General features: G+C 29.1%; 1 protein-coding gene across 2 annotated transcripts; it reads left to right on the plus strand.

Moving 5' to 3' along the window:
• Positions 1–12,487: 12,487 nt before the first annotated feature.
• Positions 12,488–13,627, plus strand: LOC120210821 (nudix hydrolase 18, mitochondrial-like). 2 transcript variants are annotated; one of them, XM_039209484.1, is made up of 5 exons: positions 12,488–12,668; positions 12,796–12,901; positions 12,999–13,082; positions 13,163–13,291; positions 13,390–13,627. In XM_039209484.1, exons 1-5 carry the CDS (start codon positions 12,595–12,597, stop codon positions 13,549–13,551), a joined length of 555 nt encoding a protein of 184 aa, XP_039065415.1. In that variant the 5' UTR covers positions 12,488–12,594; the 3' UTR covers positions 13,552–13,627. The 2 variants fall into 2 exon arrangements, with proteins under 2 accessions (XP_039065415.1, XP_039065414.1); XM_039209483.1 differs by having other exon boundaries at positions 12,488–12,901.
• Positions 13,628–22,614: the final 8,987 nt, after the last annotated feature.

A 22,614-nucleotide genomic window follows, 5' to 3' on the forward strand; every position in this document is an offset into this window, starting at 1 on the left:
TTTCTTAATTTATAGTATTTTTATTCTTTTTATTTAAATTTTTTAAAAAAAATTACCCTTTGGAAGAAGTTGTTTAAAAAGAGGTTTTTAATCCGGACATTTTTTAACTAAAAAGATAAGGTCGATTTTATAAAAGGACTTGTACCATGCAATTTTACCAATTTTGTCCTTATATATAATATATAAATTATTCGTAATTTTTAGAAAAAATATTAAATTAAAAGTAATTATATTTAAATTATGTTTAAATCACATTTTTCAAGAATTATGGATCTAAATAAAACTCAATTGATCATGTAATACGATTTATATCCCACTTATCTTTATCTCATGTAATGCATTTTTATCTATATGTATTGTCACAATTATTTTGATAAATTATTGTTATACTCTTATAAAAAGATAAATCACTTATTTACTCAACCACATGTTATTTTATTTTTGTTTTAGTAATCCATTTTTTAAAAATCATATTTATCGTAATGTTTTGTTTTTATTTGACCATTCGTCGTTAAACAAATAAGCGTAATTTTAAAAAAGAAATAGTTGAATGACTAAAACAAAAATAAAACAATAGATTTATGGTTAAATAGATAGTTTATTCTAATTTTTTTTATTCGATGAGAGGCGAGTATTAACATCATTCCTCACTTAACTTTATTCTATCTCTCCTATTTTACTCACTGTAATTTTATTTTTTCTAATTTGCTCACTAAACTTTTAAAATGCTCATGTTTTTGGTCATTTTGAATTATTTTCATATGACATGACATTTTTATTATTAAAATATAAAAATAATTTAAATAAATAATAAAATAATATTTTTTATTATTAAATTGAAAAAGATTTTAAAAAATAACCATTCGGTCCCAAATTTCATAGGTAGCTTCGCCTCGACTTTCTAAGTTTGAATATAGTGGTTGTTTCACCAGAAATATCTTGAAATCTGTGAATCTCGTTTAAAACATTTCGATTTCTTTACTTTTGATCTCATATTCATGGATTTCGGAGCATGTTCCGATAAAATAGAGGTCAGATTCAAACTCATGTGGTCGAGGCGAAACAACTCATAAAATTTGGGCCAAATAACCACTATCTACGGCGGTCAAGATTTCGATTTTCTCTTTTTTTATTGGACTAGGAGCATGTTCCGATAAAATAGTAGTTACATTTGGACTCAAGGGTTGAGACAAAGCGACCGATGAAATCTGGGACCAAACGGACACCATCTACTATCATCGACGGTGGCATCAAACGCAGGCGAACAGTGGACAACCACCTTTTGTTTTTATTTTATATTTTAAATTATTTTTATATTAAAAAAAATAATAAATGCCACATCATACCAAAATAATAATAAAATAATTCTGAGTGACCAAAACATTAGCAATTCAAAAGTTCAATGAGTAAATTGAAAAAAATTTGAAAGTACAATGAATGGAATAGGAGAAAGAGTAAAATTCAATGAAGAATGATGTATATTTTACCTTATCATTTTTGTAACACAAGTATTACATACATTTTAGGGGTAATTCCTCATAACTATACATATTTGTCTCAAAAAAAATTGTAGTATCAAATTAAAGTTAAAATATTCCACGAAATAGAAATCAACTTTTCCTTCCACTCAAGCTTTTTCTTTTTTATTGAAAGAATCCTAAACTATTCCATACATTAGATGGAAGGCATCATAAAAGCTGTAGCTTTTTCATGCTGAAATTCGGTATAATGTACTATTGGAATATATTCAGCAAGTCTTCACACATAATTTCTGGGAAATTTCGATTTTATCAATGATGGGCAGTTGCAGCGTTTTGAAAGGCGACGGAGTCCTCTCCAAAAGCTGTCACCACCCTCAAACTTCCCATGGCATCTATTTCCATTGATGTGGCTGACTAGGCCTATAGCCTATGCTAAAAAGTTTTGGGGTAAATTATGCATTTACTGTCTAAATTATCGGTTTTGGTCTGTTTTAATACCAAAACTTTTAATTTTTCAAAACCATACCTGAAGTTTAGATTTTGTTTCATTTGAGTACCCCGCCGTTAAAAACTTTAGTTTTTGTTTTATTTTAGTACTCCTGTTCAAAATTTAGTGATAAGTTTTGAAAAAATTGAAAGTTTATTTATAAAATGGACTAAAATTGATAGTTTATGTACTAAATGGATTAAGTTTTTAACAGCATGTATTAAAATGAAATGAAACGTTAGGTATACTTTTGAAAATATTAAAAGTTTAGGTACTAAAACATACCACAATTAATAATTTAGGTACTAAATGCATAGTTTATCCAAAAGTTTATTAATAGCATTGGATTATAATGTAATACTGTGTTATGAATTTTCTTAGTTTATTGATGACATACATACATCCTTTAGATACAATTGTTTGAATTTGAATTTTAAAAAAAATATTTTATTTTTCACTAAAATCATTTAATAATTTAATTATAATATAATATTTATTTAGAATTTTTGTTAGTTATTAACATTATATGCCCTCAAGTATTCTTTCATCTGTCGTATGTAATACTCATTCATCAATGTTGCTTTTGTTGGGAGTTTGTCATCAAATTGAATTTTGAAATGTTTTTTATGTTTAATTTTATTGATTCTAATGTATTTTTATCGTAAATCTTTTATATAGTTATAACCCACAATCATCAAATTATATAATTTTCTTAATAAATTTGTAATTTTTTATCAGTGTGAGGTGATTATATTTATTCGAAAGATTCCTAATCATTGAACAATGAACCATTAAATATCTCTTCAAAAAATAGGCTCGAATCTAGATCTCAAAGATTAACAATCATCATTTTAACCACTGAGGTTGTTTGGTTCGTGCAATAAATTTATAATTATGATGATCGATTTTCTTTTTTGATTCATCTAGGCTAATTATAAGTGGTAGTATGGGTTTTAAAGACTCAACTATTTGATAATGAGCACTCAAATACCTTACAATCACTGATGGTTAAACTCGAGACCTCTGAAAATAATAATCATTCTTTTTAATCACTATAGACACTCATTTTCGTTCGAGACTTTATGTTTATATATATATAGAATATATGATAATATATAATATATAGTTCTATCAAAAAATAATATATTATTTTTTGAAAATATATAATATAGTTTTTAAAAACATATAATATAGTTTTTGAAAATATATAGCATAGTTTTAAAAACATATTGTTATATATTTTTAAAAACATATAATATATATAGTTTTTCAAAAATATATGTAATATATATATATATATATATTTGTAAACATATTATATGATTTTGAAAATATAATATATTATATAGTTTTTTAATATATATATATATATAACTTATTATTATTATTATTATTTATTTTTATTTTTTTATTTTTTTCACTTTTCAGGTTCAAATGGTCCAGTAAAAGTCTAGGGTCCCAACAAAATTAAGGCCATGGTCCAAATCAAGTCCAATGAAGTCAAGATCCAAATAGCAGATTCGCCTGACCTAGCAAGCCGCTAAACCAGGCCCAGAAAGAGACTCAAACCATATTAGGGTTTCAAACTTAGTAACGACGCTGCACAAATGGCACGTGGAAGCCACCCGCAACAATCGACCGAGATTTTGGGGCAAACCAAATCAGAGCAGCCCGGGACTGAACCATCCGGGATTTTCGGCCATCACAAACAACAAGTCAACCAGAGTAAAATGGGGAAGAGGGAAACTTTAACATCTTAAAATCAGGGTGACTGACTAAAATGAGAGTTTTTGAAATTTGGTGATTAATTTAGGAAAAATTGAAAAGTTCAAGGATTTAAGTTAAATATTTTGGTATTGTACTAATTAATAAGGAATGAAATAATGAAGGGTAAGGTGGTCATTTCATTTAAAAGATATTTATCTCTTATTTAAGAGATAAGCATGTGGGTGAGAGAGTATCTAGAAGCTTTTTTTCTTTTTGTCTTCTTCTCCTCCACCTAAGCCTCATTTAAAAGGTGAGTTTAATTTCAGCTGTTTAATTCTTGGATTTATAAGTTGGTTTTGATTCTTTGGGTATTATATAAGTTTAAGGAAAGCTTATATAAGCTTAAAACATCAAGAAGAGAGAATTAGAAAGGAAATTGTATTAAGGGTGTAGAAATGAATTGTTATAATGAAGAAGTTTTTGAAGTTCTAATTATGAATTTGACTTGTCATAAGAAGGATTAAGAAGTATAAAGTATTAGAAATGAGTTTAGAACACATTGAAAGTTTGGTAAAATTCTTAATTTCAAGATTTATAGTAAGTTATTGAAGATGATAAGGTGTTATAGTGTTTAAAGATGGGTTAAGTATCTATAGTTGAGTTTAAAGGTATAAAGAGAGTTAAATAAGTAGATTTTGGAGTAAATTGTTGGAAATTTTTGGGCTAAGAAACATTTTCTTGGTGAGTAGTATCGATACCTGTTGAGTGGGTTATAACACCCCCAACCCGTACCCGACCCTGATACGAATCCGAGGTGTCACATTGACTAATCAAAGCACATACTTTATAAAATAACCCATAGAAAATTTAAAACTTCTATTCTATAAAGAAATTCTTTTACACAAACATGTTAAAACCTTAACAAACTCTATCATAGTGTCCATATTTAATGACTTAATTACATGGCAACATACTGAATTACATAACAAAACATACTTTACAAAATATTTCTGATCTGAACTTTGTGCGGAGATATGCTGCTTTACGGATCCGAAGCTTGATCTTTTGACTTATCCACACTTACGTGTAAGACACTTACACGCTAAGTCATAGACTTAGTGAGACATGTAATTGCACAATGTAAACTAACAAATGAATTCATATGTCAAATAATACACATCATAATTACATACCTATTGAACCATTCCTTAACATGTTTATCATTATTTATTTCATTGTAATTAATTATATTCTATCATATGCATATACTTAACATAAACATATAATATAACTTCAAACACAACAATACATGAATAATTACTATGATCCTTTCATACATAACCACATATCACATGTACCATTTCACGAGAAACACACATATCATTATATTCAATTATGTTTTCTTTTCAAAGCCCATGCACACTATTGATAACTTAAGGTATGTGAGTACATAGAGGTGTTGCACTATGCTATCACCACAGCTCGTATAATTCCCACTAGGGGCGCGTAGAATTTTGTCCCGAAGGACCATTATGTCCCGTAGGACCACTATGTCCCATAGGACCACTGATAATCCGTCGACTCTTGGCATGCCAACTATACCTATAGCTCTCATAATACATGACATGGGCATTATCTTTTATATCATTTCACATCTTCACATATGCACATAGTTTACTTTCACGTAGCATATTTCTATGTAATTCACATTCACGTATCACATAACTTTTCACTTTTACTTGTATTATTTTTCACATAGCTCATAGTTATGATTCTTATCTCATAACACATGTTCACATATACATATTCTTGCTTTCACATGGCCATGTATCTCATGTTAATTAATCATTTATATTCATATACCACATTCATATCACATGATCTCATTTCATATAAACTTATATTCATATATCTTATCATCACATAATCCTACATCTTATTATCACATAAATCATGGCTATCAAATTTATCACACAATATACATTTATATAAATCATATATACAGATGCAGTTAACTTCTAAATATATATATGTATATTCATCTACTCATAAACATCTTATACAACATGATTGTATCTTTGTACTCATGTAATCTAATATCGAAATTAGACTCATCGCAAGTCTAAATTCCCTAACATAGCATATACTTACTATCATGTACTCACTTGGTCATGATGAACACTCTTAATCTCTTATTTTCTTTGTGTATCTTACTCTGCCAACCTATCCGAACTTTTTTTTCGATCAATGTCTATACAATCATATATTGATACTTATCAGTATCCAATTGATATACTATAATCTATAATTTCATAAACCGAAATAACGATTTATTTTATTTCCCATTGAAGTGCATCGGAAAATTCTACAGTGCATCGATGCATTCTTTAACATGTGCATCGATGCACTATCCATACATCGGTACATAAATTACATTCGATGTTTTCATTTTAAGGGGGTGCATCGATGCACTTCTTATGCATCGATGCACTAATTGCATTCGATGTTTATTTATTTGAGAGTGCATCGATACACATTGAAGATGCATCGATGCACACAACCTAGAAATTCCATTTTGAGCACGAAAATGTCTTACTTTGTCCTCAAATTCTACTTATTAACCCCTTCTTATGCCTTAAAACTTATCTATACATATGTAAACCTTCTTATAATACTATAACACTTAACTATCTCTCATAATTCACCATAATTCTTGAATCAAAGAATTTCACCAAATTTTTCCATGTGTTCTAAGTTCAATTCTATCACTTCTAACTTCTTAATTAACCCTTTGACAAGTCAAATCCATCCTTAGAACTTCAAAAACCTTTCTATAACAAAAGTTTATTTCTAAACTCTTAATAGAAATTCCTTTCTAATTCTTTCCTCTTGGTGTTTTAAGCTTACATAAGCTTCACTTAAGCTTATATAATGCCCAAATACTCCATCCCAACTTATAAATTCAAGAAATTAACCAACTGAATCAAACTTACCTTATAGACTTAAGCTTGAACCCACGAAAAGAAGAAAGCAAGAAGAAGAGGAGCTTCCAGACACTCTTCTCCCTCCCACGTGTCTCACTCATATATAAGGGGGGAAATATCTTTTAAAGAACAAAGACCATAATACCCTTATAATCCTTTCATAATTACCCTTTTATCCAACACTGAAATATTCTTATTAAATCCTTAAACTTTTAAATTTTCCTAAATTAATCCCCAAATTTCAAAAATTCTCATTTTAGTCATTGACCCGGATTTTGAGATGTTACATGAGTACCGATACTACAAGGAAAATTATGAGGATCTTTTGCTTGGGGTATCGATACCTGTATGAACAATATTGGTACCATTGATACCATAAGGAAGGAGTATCGATACCAATGTGGAGGGTATCCATACCAGGGAACATCGAAGCTAATTTTGGTACCGATACCGGCGTAGGGTATTAGTACCCTAGTATAGAAGTATCGATATTGTGAGAGTAGTACCGATACTACTTAAGTTGGAAAGTGAAATTTGTATTTTTATTTAGTTTGCATTTATAAGAATTTATTCGAGTAGTTTGAATTCCGACAACTTTTAGATTGTGTATTTGTGTAGATATTGATCGGAAGTGAGTATCGGATGAGTGAAAAAAATAAGACCGAGCAAGGAAGAAGTAAGAGATATGTATAGATTAGTGAGGCCAGGTGAGTGCATATTAGCTATTATATGATCATGAATGGAAATAAGACTTACGATAAGTCTATTTCCTATATTAGAATGCATGAGTTCATGATTATAAGCATGGGTATGGTATGAATATATGTGATATATGTTATTGTGTATGTTATATGATTGTTGTGAATACATGTTATGTAAGTAAATGATCAAGAGATATAAGCTATGCGATATGTGTGACATGTGAATTATATGGAAATGATCTACGAGTAAGTGAACTGCGTGCCTATATGATAATATGAAAATGTGACAATGAACTATGTGAAAGAAGCTATGAGATTATGTGAATATGTGATAAACTTAATGATAATGCCCATGGTATGTGTATTGAGAGCTAGGGGTATAGTTGGCATGCCAAGAGTCGAGGGTTCTACGTGGTCCTTCGGGACATATATGAAATCCCTTGGAACATCTATGCGGTACTTCGGTACACTTATTTGGTCCATTGGAATATGTATATGGTTCTTAAGAAGTGGAGGACATATGTAATATGTGGTCTTTCGGGACATAGTGGTCATTCGGAACAAATTCTACGCACCCCTAGTGAGAATTATACGAGCTGTGGTGACAGCATATGTGCACAACCTCTATGTACTCATATACCTTAAGTTCTCAGAAATGTACATGGGCTAAACAAAGAAATAACATAAAGAAATCTTATATGATGTTATATGCTTTGCTTGTGAAAGATATAGTATGAAATGCTACAAAGGTTAACGATCATATTTTATGTTCTAAATGAACTAATGATAGTGATAATGACAATAATGTGATTAGAATAATGATGATATGTGTGCATGTATATAAACTGGTATATGATGTTTGCAATATATTATTATATGAATTGTGAAATGTTCATGCATTATTGAGTATATAAAGTTCATATTATACATATTTTATGCCTCACTAAGTCAACGACTTAGCGTGTGTATGTTTCACACGTAGGTTCTGACATGAAAAAAAGGGAGTAAAGATATGTGATCCAAGTCAATTTCTCTTTTCTATAGATCATATCAGAAATATATTCGAATATATGTAATTTGTTATATAGAATGTAGTTGGCATGTAGTTAAAAGATTTGAATTGTATAAGCTCTGATAAGTTTTGTAAACTCTTTGATATAAATTGCATGAATTATGCAGTTTTATTTAATAAAAGTGGAAATCTTTCATGATTTTATAAAAGTAAATGTTTTGCAAATTCAATGTGACACCTCAAACTCGAATCCGGATCGGATACGGGTTGGGTGTGTTACAGAAACAACCCCAGTAGGATCGGAAACAACCATCGGAAGAGGGGGTATAAATACCTCACCCAAGTCATCGAAAAAGGTGAGATCGGGGAACACAAGCAAAAAAACCCGATTAAGCAACCAATAGCAACCAAGCAACATACGGACAAAATCACAAAAATATCAGCAAAACAACAAAAAATCACAAACATTATCAAAGTGAAGAACACAAAAAAAATAGTATACCAAATATAGAACCCAAAGGCAAAAAACATTCGAAATCGAAAGCAAAAAAACAAAGCTTGAGGCTTTGTCTCGTCAAAGAACGTTGGGATCGCATAGAAGCCTTGCCGAAAGGGGAAAAGTCACCGGAGAGTTGAAAAGTCGAAACTTTGAACATAAATCTACGTTGTTTGAGGGTTTTTTTTAGGGAATTTGGGGCTCAGATTCAGCTTTGGGATGTTTAGAGGAGCATTTTCGGGTAGCCCATAGGATTCTGACCACCATCACTGGTAGCCGGAGCGGCAGTCCGGGCGGCGGGGTTTGGCCGGTCAATGAGAGTTTAGAGAGTTTTGTTTTCTGGGGTTTGATTTTGAGGAGAATAGTAAAAATGAAGGATTTTTGTGATTTTAGGGCTATTTATAGGGGGATCCATGTGCAATTATAAAATTCTTAAATTATTTTCACAGTCCCTGTAATTCTGATGTGTAATTCATTTTGGTCACTTGTTGTGAATTTACCCTTGAATTTTTAATTAATTCGATTTAATCCCCGTTTATATTTCTTATATTTTAGCAAATTGACCTCCTAACTTTCATTTTTTTCCTTTGCAGCTTTCAATTAACGTCAATTTGACCCCCCAATTTTAAATTCTTTCCAAATTTAATCATTCTTTAATGATTTTTTTCTGTTAATTTAATACCCTTTTTATTTTGTTTTATTTAACATTAATTTAACTTTTTAGGGCAATTTTAACTTCATCAAAGGTAAGTAATTCAGATCAAACTTCTAAATTTTAATTTGACTTTTAATTTTCGCCATTAAGACAACCGAGAAATTAAATTGGTATCAAAAGGGCAGTACAGGGGTGCTAATCCTTCCCTGACTGTAATCGACTCCCGAATCCGATTTAATTCTGGTAAAAATACAGATCGGGTAAAATGGTAAATTAAGGTATCCGATCAACCTAATTTTAAATGATCGATGACGGCTCCAACACATCGAAATTAAGTCAAAACCCGATTTCGGACCTACCCGAAGGACGGTTACGACAACCACTTAGGTATATTAATTCGTTTAATGGTACTGGGGAGGTATAGCAGTGATCGATCCGTGTTAAGATTTTCTCTGACGTGCATATCAGTCTACACATGTGTTTTTGGTTTTTCTAATTTGTATGTATAAGATTTGATTTTTATACTGATCTACATTTGACTACCATGCTTTACTTACACCGTGTCTGCCTCATGTCATTTTCAAATCATGTAATTCATTTAATAATATCAAATTTACAGAATTTTTATTTATTATAATTTTACTATTATTATTATTTAGAGTTTTAGGCTTTATTCATGAATTCTGTTTTTAAAGTGATTTTTCTCATTTTGCATCTTAAATTATCTTTTTTTTCTGGTCCCTTGCATTATTATTTTTTATCTTATTTCATCTTAAAAATTATCGACATCTAATAAGGACGTGTTACGTTCTTACCTTTTTTATATTTTAGTAAATCGATATGGATGTGATAATTTAGGAGGTAACTTTTAAAAAATAAGGTGTAAAGTAAGAAAAAATGTATGCTTTGATTAAAAAATCATAAATTAAATCTAAAGTTTAATAGGTTATTTTCTATGTTATATAATTTTAATATGTTCGTACATGCATATATATATATATATATATATATATATATATATGTTGTTTAAGGGTAAACTATATGAATAGTCTATTTTGTTTTTGGTATGACTGACTTTGGTCATTAATTTTAAAAATTAAGGGTATATGATTCCTAACGTTATCGATATGTTCTATTTTAGTCCCTAACATTATCGATCCATTCGATTTTAGTTTTTCAGCTGTTAACTCTCATTCGATTTTAGTCCCTCAGCTATGTCACATATACGTTAAGGGTTAACGGCGGAAGAACTTAAACCATATAGACCGATAATGTTAGAGACTATTTACTCTTAAAATTTAAATCAGTAATCAAAGTTGGATAGACCCTAAATAAAATGAACTATTCACATAGTTTACCCTTCTTTTAGTTTGTATTTTCGTTTAATTATTAGAATTTTCTTACTAAAATTACAAAGAGAAAAGCAACGAAGTGGAAAACCTTAAAGCAAAATGGGTATTAAATCTAACCCTATCTATTTATCCTTAAAGATTGTAGCCAGCCAGACAGATGAAGAAGAAAAAAGACAGCCGCTTTCTTGCTTTTTGTTTCATGTTTTGGAAAAAAAACAGCCCAACTTAAAGAAAAGGCATTCAGCCGAAATAGCCAATCATCGCACACGTGACTCAGACACCTTTGTATGAAAAGTCATCCCTATTTACATCGGATCAACCGTGTACGTGTTGGCTACAACACCACTCTTCCAAATCTTCCCAATTAAATATGCAAATGAATAAATGGGTGAAGGACACAATGACCCCTTTATTATAGGTTACTACTTTATTTAGTCTTTTGACTATTAAAAGTTATAAAATGATCCTCTAATTGTAGGTCCTACTTTGTTGAGTCTCTCAACTATTTTAAAATTGTAAATTAGTCACTAGATTTTTTATATGTTCTAAACTCGTCATTTTTCTTTAAAAAATTTGGTGGGCGTTTGAGTTAAAAGTTCATCTGCTCACTAGGATATGATGAAATTTGATCTCAAAACTATTTGAATTGTATTTTGTGGATTGAGTTTCTGTTTACATTATGTCGTCGACTCAGTGTTTGAAATGTTATGTCGTCGATCAGTACTTGAAAGCAACAATGACCAATGACAAATGTAAAGCATACCTAGGGTGGGAGCGTGCCCACTTTGAAATATGAGTTTCTTTATGGTAGTTGTCCATTTTATTATGGGTGCCCAACCTAAAACTTTATTTGTGCACACCCATACGAAAAATTTCAATAATTAATATGAATGTGTCCACACTAAAAAATATTTTTAGATCTGTCACTGACAACGATGCTAGTAGACATCATTAACATATGATTTTATTATATTATAATTAACAGTTTAACGTTTAGCTTAGATGAATATTTTAATGGAAAATGATGAGTTTAAAGTATATGAATAATAGAATCATCATTTTATAACTTTTAATAGTCAGAGAACTCAACAAAGCATTGCCTAAGATCATTTTATAATTGCTAAAAACTGATAGACTTAATAAAGTAATACCCTATAGTCGAATGACTCTTTATGTATTTGACCCAAAATAAATGAATTAATATTCATTTTTTAAAAGTACAAAAAAAAAACCTTTTCTGCTAGTGAAACGACATCGAAGCTCATAGAATGAGACGCGTCTCAAATCTCAATACCTACCCTTTTTTAATAATAAAAAAAAAACATCATTTTCATCCATTATTAATCTTATTATTATTATTATTATTATATTTATTCACTAACTTTGTTTAATCAAATTAATTAAATAAACATGTTTACTCTATTTTCCACTTTTTTTCTTCTACAAATACCCAACTCCATGTTCATTCATTTTCATCATTTTTGTTGCCTTTTTTTTACCTGAAATATTTGGCTCGATCCATTCTACGATAAATCAGTTTCGTAATACTCCCAAAAACGAATCTCCTTTCTGGGATTGTTGTCATTAATCACAAAAAAGTAAAACAAATCTCTTCGAATTACGTTTGGAGCTGCTGAATTTGGTTCATCAATCTGAATCGTTTTGGGTATTCTTCTTCGTTCTTGTTCAAATCGTTCTTTTATTTCAATCTTTCTTAAGATGGTCTGCTTGGTTCCTCGTACCGGAAGGCACTTGCAGCGATATGATAACTTGGGCCGCCGCCAAGTTGTCGGGTGAGTATTTGTTCTTTTCTGAAATGGATTTTTGGTCAGATTTTTCATGCTGGGACTGTTTCCAGTCCATGTTTTTCTTTTCCATAAACGAAACCTCGTTGATTTCTTCAAATTTGACGATTTGCAGAAGCATTCCCTATAGATACAAATCCACCAGTGATGGAACCACTAGTAATGATCTCGAAGTTCTTGTAATCTCTTCCCAAAAATGTCAAAAAATGATGTTCCCCAAGGTACACATACATGAAAATCTTCAAAATTTTCAACATATCCCCCCCCCCCTTAAAAACGATGTTTCTTCAATACTAATCTTTGGGTTTTGATTCTCAGGGTGGTTGGGAGCTCGATGAATCTAGAGAAGAAGCTGCACTAAGAGAATCACTTGAAGAAGCTGGTGTTCTAGGCATTGTCGAGGTTAATATCTATTTAATCAAACTCTTAAATCTTTTTTTTTTTCTGCAAATTCTAAAAATTCTTCTTCATCTTTGAAACAGTGTGAACTGGGGAAATGGGATTTCATAAGCAAAAGACATGGCACATTTTATGAAGGCTATATGTTCCCTTTGCTTGTGAAAGAAGAACTTGACTTCTGGCCAGAACAAAATCTCAGACAAAGGACTTGGGTAAGCTTCTGTGTTATCAAAAATGGCTTCCAAGTTTCAATCCATTGGTTTCAATATGATCAAAAATTGATTCTTTTTTCCTTTTTGATTTTGTTTAGATGAATGTTGAAGAAGCAAGGGATGTTTGTCAGCATTGGTGGATGAAGGAAGCTTTAGACATATTGGTTCAAAGACTAAACACAGTGGACCAACAAAATGAACAAAAATTTCCCAATTTGTGCACTGATTTAGCAGCTAAAATCTCCCAATTTGTGCACTGATTTAGTAGCTGGGAAATGCTAGGAAAATAACTGTAAATTATTGGGATGCAAATTACGTGGAGAGATTCTATGTCGAGTTTTGTTTTTTATTGAACAGATTTGAAGTTTGATACACAAATTTATTCGAAATTGAAACTTTTAGAGCTAAAGAGGAAGATGGGAGAAAATAAACCGAACAAATCACCACAAATCCTGAGGTTCAGGCATCAATTGGGGGGGAGGGGGGAAGCACATTCTTCTAACCCATGTGAGGTCCAAATTGCTTTGCTTTTGCAAAGTTAAATTTCTTCATTCAAGAATTTAGCTTAGTGGATCCTTATCTTTTTAAGTGACGTTTGATTCATAAATTATGTTGTCTAAAAATTGATTAAGGGATAAAGGTATCTTTAACATTTTTATAATTATACGTGATAAAAGAGAATGTTATTTTTTCTAAGAATCTAAATTATGTATATATATGCATTTATAAGATATGTAATCGATAGTAGGCGAAAATTCTGAAAAATATTATTTTATGATGTAAATATATACGAATTATTAATTTAAATTTATTCTGATTTAGTTATATTATTTTTGAATCAGGTCTTCAATTATTAATTTGTTTGTGTATGCACTACAATGATTAATTTTAATTGCAGTTAAATTTTTATTATAATAATATGAATACAAAATTTATAATTAAAAAATTATATACCACTAAAAAATTTATGCAAATATTTTGTTTAAAAAACCACCTTACATAACACTACGAAATCATTCATTAAAAAAGTTACCAACCTTTCTGTCGCAATAGGTCCTTCAGGGAAAAACTGATTAGTTGCAACGATGAGGTCTTTTGAAAATATTTTTGATGAAATTTGGGAGTCGTCACCAACTATTTTTAAGATTCGATTGGAACACCTAAAATTAGTTAGTATTAATAAAATATTTTTATTTTATCAAAAATATCAAAATTTGGTCTGCGAAAACCAGAAAATAGGTATGACAGTTGGTTATACGTGGTGAAGGGTTGGCACTCCCACAATGCCCAGAAATTGATACCTACTCGATTACCCTGTATTTAAAATTAGAAATTTTGAGCTCGATGTTTCATTTTAATTTAAAAATCATTATGGATGCCAAGTTTGGAAAATGATGTCGGCTTACTAAGACCAATAACGATCACCCTCGAGCATGAAATGTGAGAGCTTAGTTATTGATCTAAGTAAACGAACATTGCCTTAAAGTTTAAGAAGCCATGACATGAGGTTTAGAAAAGGATGTTGATTTACTTCGTGAATTACCAGTGGTCACCCCCTGAGCATAACACAAAGGATACAATATTAATTCATTGATAAATGAACATTGCCTTATTATTTTAAAATCAAGATGCGATCACACAACCATTTAGAGGCCTAATTACTAAGTGAGTTAAGTAAGGCATACCCTAACTTAAAGTGTCAAATTATGAAAAATAAAGAACCTAGAGGACTAAAGTAGAAGCTCTAATATTAATCCTAATTTGTTTTAACTAATTATTAAGTCGGATAATCGAAATGATCCCTTGGGCATGTTAATGTGAGAGCCAAATCAAATTATTCCCAAATTAAAGGACTAAAGTAAAATTAAACCTAAAGTGGAGGCTCTAATATTAATCCTAATTTATTTTAGCTAATTATTGAGTCGAATAATCGACATGGTCTCTCGGGCATGTTAATGGGAGAGCCAAATCAAATTATTCCCTAATTAAAGGACTAAACTAAAATTAAACCTAAAGTGGAGGCTCTAATATTAATCCTAATTTATTTTAACCAATTATTGAGTCGAATAATCGAAATGGTCCATTGGGCATGTTAATGCGAGAGCCAAATCAAATTATTCTCTAAACTAAAGGACTAAATGTGAGAAATCTAAATCTAAGGCTAAATTTAAAGTCCAAGGTTCTAACTATGAACTAAATTGAGGAAAATTAAATTAAAAGGAATTTCCTAAATTCTAATAAATTAAAGAAAAAATTAGGAAAAAAATAAAATCATCAAAATAAACAAATAAAAACATGCATAAAAAATCCAAATGTACTAAAATTATTAATGCAAATTTAATTGAAAAAACTAATTAGTTATTTACAAATTATCAAATGAATATATTAAATTAAAGGGTAAAGTATAGTAATGGTCACTGAACATTTCTGAAGCTTGCATTTAGGTTCCCCAACTTTTAAAACTTGCAATACAGTCCCCCAACATTTATTCCGTTTGCAAAATGGTCTCTCAACTTAAACCACCGTTAGAAATTAGGGTAAATTATATAAAAGGTTATTTAACTTTTCAGACACTTGAATTTAGGTCCCCCAACTTTTAAAACTTGTAAAACAGTCCTCAATTTCATTCTAAACCCCAATTTCCAAAGTAATTCAATTTCATTCTAAACCCTAAATTCCAAAATAATTCAATTAAATTCAATTATGTCAGATTTATTATTATTTAATTTCATCTTATTTCATGTGATACGTATTTTTTATATAAATATAATAGTATAATTCTTATCTGTTGAAGAAATTTTTTAATTTAAAAAAGTAGTTAGGATATAGAAGAGGTTGAAAATAATTCGAATTTTAAATTTATAAAATGTTATTTTGACGTATAAATAAAAGTGTAAACTACTAGGTTGACAACTTAACTATCTAGCCCTTTTTACTTTTGTCATCGATCTTTTAAATTTATCAATCATACAACATAATTATTTAACTGTTTCAACTAAGCCACTAGTCGTTACCAATTGATACAAATGATGAAGTGGCAGTTAAAAGGAATTGACATTATTATACATTCAGTCTTTATTATTTATATAATCAATTTGGTCCTAAATTAAATAGAATTTAATAAATTAATCATTTAATTAGGATCTGACATGTGTTAGCACATGATCATGACACGTGTCATTGGTGACACATGTCACCACCTAATTATTTATATATGCTATCAATTTGGTCCTAAATTAAATAAAATTTAATAAATTAATCATTTAACCAGGATCTGACATGTGTTAACACATGATCATGATATATGTTATTGGTGACACATGTCACCACCTAATTAGAAGAAAATTAAGTTACAAAGAAGTAAAATTTGGGTCTTGGGCAAACTCAAACCTGAGTCACGCAAATGAAAGATACAGGGTGGAGCCACTAAGCTAACACCATCGTTTGTGTTAAGAGATATACAATAATACATATACTAATAGTATGACCAATGCCAGAAAAAAAAAGAATATAATGGAAAATGGAAATAATGAGATTTGAACTTCGGCAAAAAATTTGAAAGCAATAAATGATGGGAAAATATTATATTTGATAAATTGTTTGATAGATTTAATATATTTTTTAAATATTAGTTGATACAATATTTTAAAAGAAGGAATTTAAAATCTATATATTTTTAAACTAAATTTAATAATTATATTTTTCATATTTATAATTCATGATTATATATATAATCTTAAGTTGAGTATTTCTAATATAATTAATAATTTTAATTTCTTATTAAAAATAAAATATTCAAAAAATATAAATGATTCATACATTAATATATGAATATATTTTTTATTTATACATCTAAATATAAATATATTTTTATTCGTATATTGAAATATTTTGATTAAAATATAAACATATTTTAAATACTAGTTTATACAAGAAAAATAAAATATATCAAAAATATAAATGATTCATACATTTAAATATAAATTGAATCATTTATATTTTCTATACATCTATATTTAATAAGAAAATAAAATTATTGGGGGACTGTTTTGCAAGTTTTAAAAGTTGGGACCTAAATTCAAGTGCCTGAAAAGTTCAATGACCGTTTATATAATTTACCCTAATTTTCTAACAGTGATTTAAGCTGGGGGACCATATTGCAAACGGAATAAATGTTGAGGGACTGTATTGCAAGTTTTAAAAGTTGAGAGACCTAAATGCAAGCTTCAAAAATGTTCAGTGACCATTACTATACTTTACCCTAAATTAAATTAATATTAGGGTTGATCAATAAAGAAATGAACTTAGTGACTAAATTGAAACTTACAGAATAGTTCAAGGACTAAATTCTAAATTAATTGTACAAGTTTCAGACTAGTGACTAAATTAAAAAAGTTAAAATTAAGGATGCAATTTTAGAAATAAAACAGTGATCTAAATGCAGAAACAGACAAAATCTAAGAGCACTAAAGCGTGATTAATCGATTTTGATAACCCTAAAATATACTATCTTTCAAAACCTGGACAATTACAAAATTAGGCCACTAAAATTAAATTACAATCGAAACAAACCAAACAAGTGACTAAAATGAGAAAAAAACGCTAAAGGTTCGGGGACCTTGACTAAATTAGCCCTAATTAAATTATATAAAATTCTAATTTCAGATTAAGAAATCCTAATCTAATCACTTTTCAGCCGCCTCATCCTTTGTGTTTTCCCTCTCCCTTTTCTCTCTCGTCTAATCTCCCTAAAAGCCTTAAAACGGTGCTCCGGCCACCGTATGAAATGGTTGACGAGGCCAAACCTATAACCTAAAACCTCGAAAACACTCTTCCGTCTTCCTTAATCCCCATTTTGAGATCGAAATACCTAAACCCTACCTAATACCCTCATGAAAATCAAATCGTCTTTCGATATTACCTATCTCCGACGAGGTCCCATGGCAGCGATGTTAATCCTAAAACCACTCTTCACTCGTGCTAATCCCAGATCGAGTTCCTAAAGACATGCAAGCCTCTTTCCCGAACCTTAGAAACCCCAAACTCTTCAATTTCTCGGTTAGACGCTCAGCCCTCCTATTTCCTAAAGTTGCGACTCCGGTGAAGATCTAAAATAATAACACATGGAAATATAAAACAAGATAAAACTCCTAAAAATCAACATACGAAGCTTTATATATCAGTTTTTAATTATTTAATGTAAAGTAATTTAATACATTTCAAGCCTTCATTTATTAGATTCAAACAAATACTGATGCGGGGTGAATAACAGCTGTGCTGTTGGGCGTTGGGGGTGTTCTATGGATGGGCTCTACAATCCTCATTGGCTATTTTTAATGGTATTGCGGATATGTATATAGATCATGATTTGATGGTTCATATATTTTATTGTTTTTTTAAATAATTTTAGGTGATCGGTAATATTTTTTTAATTTTTTTTTTAAATTATTGACTATGTATATAACTTATAGGTATATTTATTTGAACCAAAACCTCAAAGTAAAATGACTCTCTATTTAGGGTTAGTTTTAGATTGATTTTGAAAAATTACTTTTTAAAGTAAAGTAGAAATTTTTTTTTAAAAGTGATTATTCAAAAGTATAATTTAAAATTTAATTGTTTGAAATTACTGTTAAAATATAACTTTGAAAAAAATAAAATATCTATTTTAGATATTATATTGTAAATTAAAAACATAACATTTAAATTATATTTACACTTATTAATATTATGATATATAAATATATCAAGTTTGTTCAACTATATTTTGATATAACAATTAAGGCAAAAGGTTTTTGGACTTGAATTGAATTTATTCCAAGTTTTCAGAAATAATTCAAAGTTCATTTAAAAGTGGAATTGAGCACAAAATGATTTTCTGGACAAGCAGTATTGATACTGTTCTTACAGTATTAATACCTCATGACCATTATCGATACTGTTTATATGGTACCGATACCAAATGTCAGAGGAGTATCGATACTCACTAGGTAGTATCGATACTACCAACATTGCTTAAATTTCAGAATGTAAAAATGGTACCGATATCCAAAGGGGTACCGATACTACTCTATATAGTAGTATCGATACCATATGCATAGTATCGATATCATGAGGCCCCAACGACTAGTAACGGTTAGTTGATTTAAAAATAACAAAGGTAGTACCGATACTCCCTTTAGGAGTAGCGATACCCTCTGTTCTGGACAGTTTTATTTTGCACGAAAATTGATCCTCAACGGCTCCAAAGCACTCCCAACGGCTAGAAACGGCCACAACATCATTCCAACATATAAATACAAGTTGAGGACACTTGAAGAAAGGTTAGAACACCTATCCAAACAATCAAACACAAGAAAAGAGTTTTACAATCTTATTTTATATCTCTTGTAAATATTTGTGTTTTAGCGAGCTAAATCTTGTAAACACCCTACCTTTGAGAGGTTTATTTGTTTACTTCTTTTATCCTTTTGTAAATGAGTTTTTGGTTCTATCTTAGCAAAGTAAAAAAGATAGGGGGTTTGTAAAGGTTACTCTTGATCTTTGAAAAAGAAAGAACAAATTAGTGAATTTGTTAGAAAATCCTTAGTGATGAGCTAAGGTAATGGATGTAGACTTGGTTGATATGTCGAACCACTATAAATCCTTATGCCAAATTTCTCTTATATTTTACTCTCCTTACTCCCTAAACAAATTTTTATCAATTCATCCCCTTGCAACTCTTTCGGTTGTCATTTCGAGCTTTCACAAATCCTATCAAAGTTAAACTATGATAAAAATAGAAAACATATTTTAAGATAACTCATTCATAATATTTATATATATATATAATATTTTATTAAGAAAAAATATATTATCAATATTTTTTAATATTTGAATTTTAAATTAGTATTTTAATTATTCCGATTTAACCAAAATTATTCATTTAAAGTAAAAAATAAAATAATATAAATATTATATTTATCTTTTTAACCATTCAAAAATAAAAAAAATAAAAGGATATCTATTATAAATAAATTATTATATATGAAATATATGAATATAGATTATAATAAAAATATAAAAAGTAAAAGTAAATATAAAAAATATAATTATAATAAAAATATATTTTATAATAACTCACTATTAATATTTTAATTTATAAATCATAATTTTTATTTACTTTTAACCAATAAAAATAAATTATAAATTATTTTTAATGACGTTAGTATTAAATTATTGAAATAAAATATAAATAAATAATTGATAAAGAAATTTGAACATACCAACGAGGTTGGTTCAAGTGGCAAACAGGTTGATATCGCTTAAGCATGTCTCTAGTTGGAGTCATTGTGTGTGCATAAAATCTCTGTTGAAAGACTAACACACCAAATCTAGGTGTGAGACTTGGGTTGGTTCAAATTAATCAATGTGAATCCTTAGAACCGGAAGGGGAACCAAAAATACATAAAGAAAATTGAATTTCAAAGTTCTTTCCATGGCAAATGAATGGAGCACATATATTGGTAAGAGTAAGAAAATAAATTTGCTTCTAAACACAAAGATAGAAATGAAAAAAACCAGAAATTTCAATTTTTGCATTTAGATTAAAACCATCGTTTCTACTATACTTTTTTAAATTTATATCCGTTTAACATTAATTTTACGATTAAAATAAACATTCTAATTAGAAAGATATTTAGATAGCGTCACCAGTCACCACCAGATGCACCCTAAAACATATGTATATTATTTCATTTGATCCAACAAATTTTCTGTGGCATGGATTATTCTTTGACGGCTACATATCATTTCAATAAAGCTGATAAAAGAATAATATTAATTTATTTTAAAATTTTGACATATCATATGTCTTATTGCAATCTAATTATATATATATATATTATAATTATTCCAAGTAAAGGTGGAAATTAATTGAGATAATTTTTTCAACGAATTAGTGGTGGACGTTGTACCGACACCCATACGGACTGATTTTAGGCAAAATAATTGTCATTCATTTCAGAATAATTGGTGGTGGAAAGTAATCTAAGTAGTATCATTTGGAGAGGATCAATGTTTTGATTATATATCAGAAAAATGAATTTTAAAATATGCGATTTTATAAAATTTAATGTATAAAATTCTAGAAAAACAAAAATAAGTTATCAATAAAAAATAAGATAAAGTATATAAATGATCATTTGATTATAGGATATTTTATTGAATTTTCAACTATTAAAAGTTATATAATGACCTCTTAACTATAGGACATTGTTTTATTATATTATCTGACTATTAAAAGTTATAAAATGATCATCCGACTATTCATATGTTTGAATTTGTCCTTTTCTATTAAAAAATTAATTGCATTTGGGACTGACCGTTAACCTGTTGACCATGATATGATAATATGCAACTCCAAAATCTCAAACGACTATCATATCTCTGTCAACATGCTAACATTTAGCTCGGACTATCGTCATTTAAAAAAAAGAGTTTAAAACATATGAATTATTGGATGACTATTTTATAACTTTTAATGATTGATTAACTTCAAATGAATTAGTGGTGGACGTTGTACCGACACCCATTAGTACTGATTTTAGGCAAAATAATTGTCATTCATTTCAGAATAATTGGTGGTGGAAAGTAATCTAAGTAGTATCATTTGGAGAGGATCAATGTTTTGATTATATATCAGAAAAATGAATTTTAAAATATGCGAATTTATAAAATTTAATGTATAAAATTTGAGAAAAACAAAAATAAGTTATCAATAAAAAATAAGATAAAGTATATAAATGATCATTTGATTATAGAATATTTTATTGAATTTTCAACTATTAAAAGTTATGTAATGACCCCTTAACTATAGGATATTGTTTTATTATGTCATATGACTATTAAAAGTTTTAAAATGATCGTCCGACTATTCATATGTTCTGAACTCGTCCTTTTCTATTAAAAAATTAATTGCATTTGGGACTGACCGTTAACCTGTTGATCATGATATGATAAAATACAACCCCAAAATCTCAAACGGCTATCATATCTCAGTCAACATGCTAACATTCAGCTCGGACTATCATCATTTAAAAAAAAAGGAGTTTGGAACATATGAATTATCGGATGATCATTTTATAACTTTTAATGGTTGATTAATCAACAAATTAAAACTCTATAGTTGATGAATAATTTTATAACTTATAATAGTTGGGAGACTCAATAACACAGCACCATCAGGATTACCCTAAAAAAATCATAAAAAAACATTTAAATTATATTAAGAAAGACGACTGTCCGGCCTGTTATGTAGACATTCTATAAATAGCGTCGTAAAA

The sequence above is a fragment of the Hibiscus syriacus genome, unplaced genomic scaffold, assembly GCF_006381635.1.
Source record: "Hibiscus syriacus cultivar Baekdansim isolate YM2019G1 unplaced genomic scaffold, ASM638163v2 tig00109936_pilon, whole genome shotgun sequence".
Classification (NCBI taxonomy): Eukaryota; Viridiplantae; Streptophyta; class Magnoliopsida; order Malvales; family Malvaceae; genus Hibiscus; species Hibiscus syriacus.

Excerpts from the sequence above, each read along its gene's own strand:
- LOC120210821 (XM_039209483.1), top strand. The coding sequence starts at position 12,638 with ATGATAACTTGGGCCGCCGCCAAGTTGTCGGGTGAGTATTTGTTCTTT. Across the intron at positions 12,902-12,998 it reads AAAAAATGATGTTCCCCAAG|GGTGGTTGGGAGCTCGATGA; the intron begins GTACACATACAT and ends TTTGATTCTCAG. Across the intron at positions 13,292-13,389 it reads ATCTCAGACAAAGGACTTGG|ATGAATGTTGAAGAAGCAAG; the intron begins GTAAGCTTCTGT and ends GATTTTGTTTAG.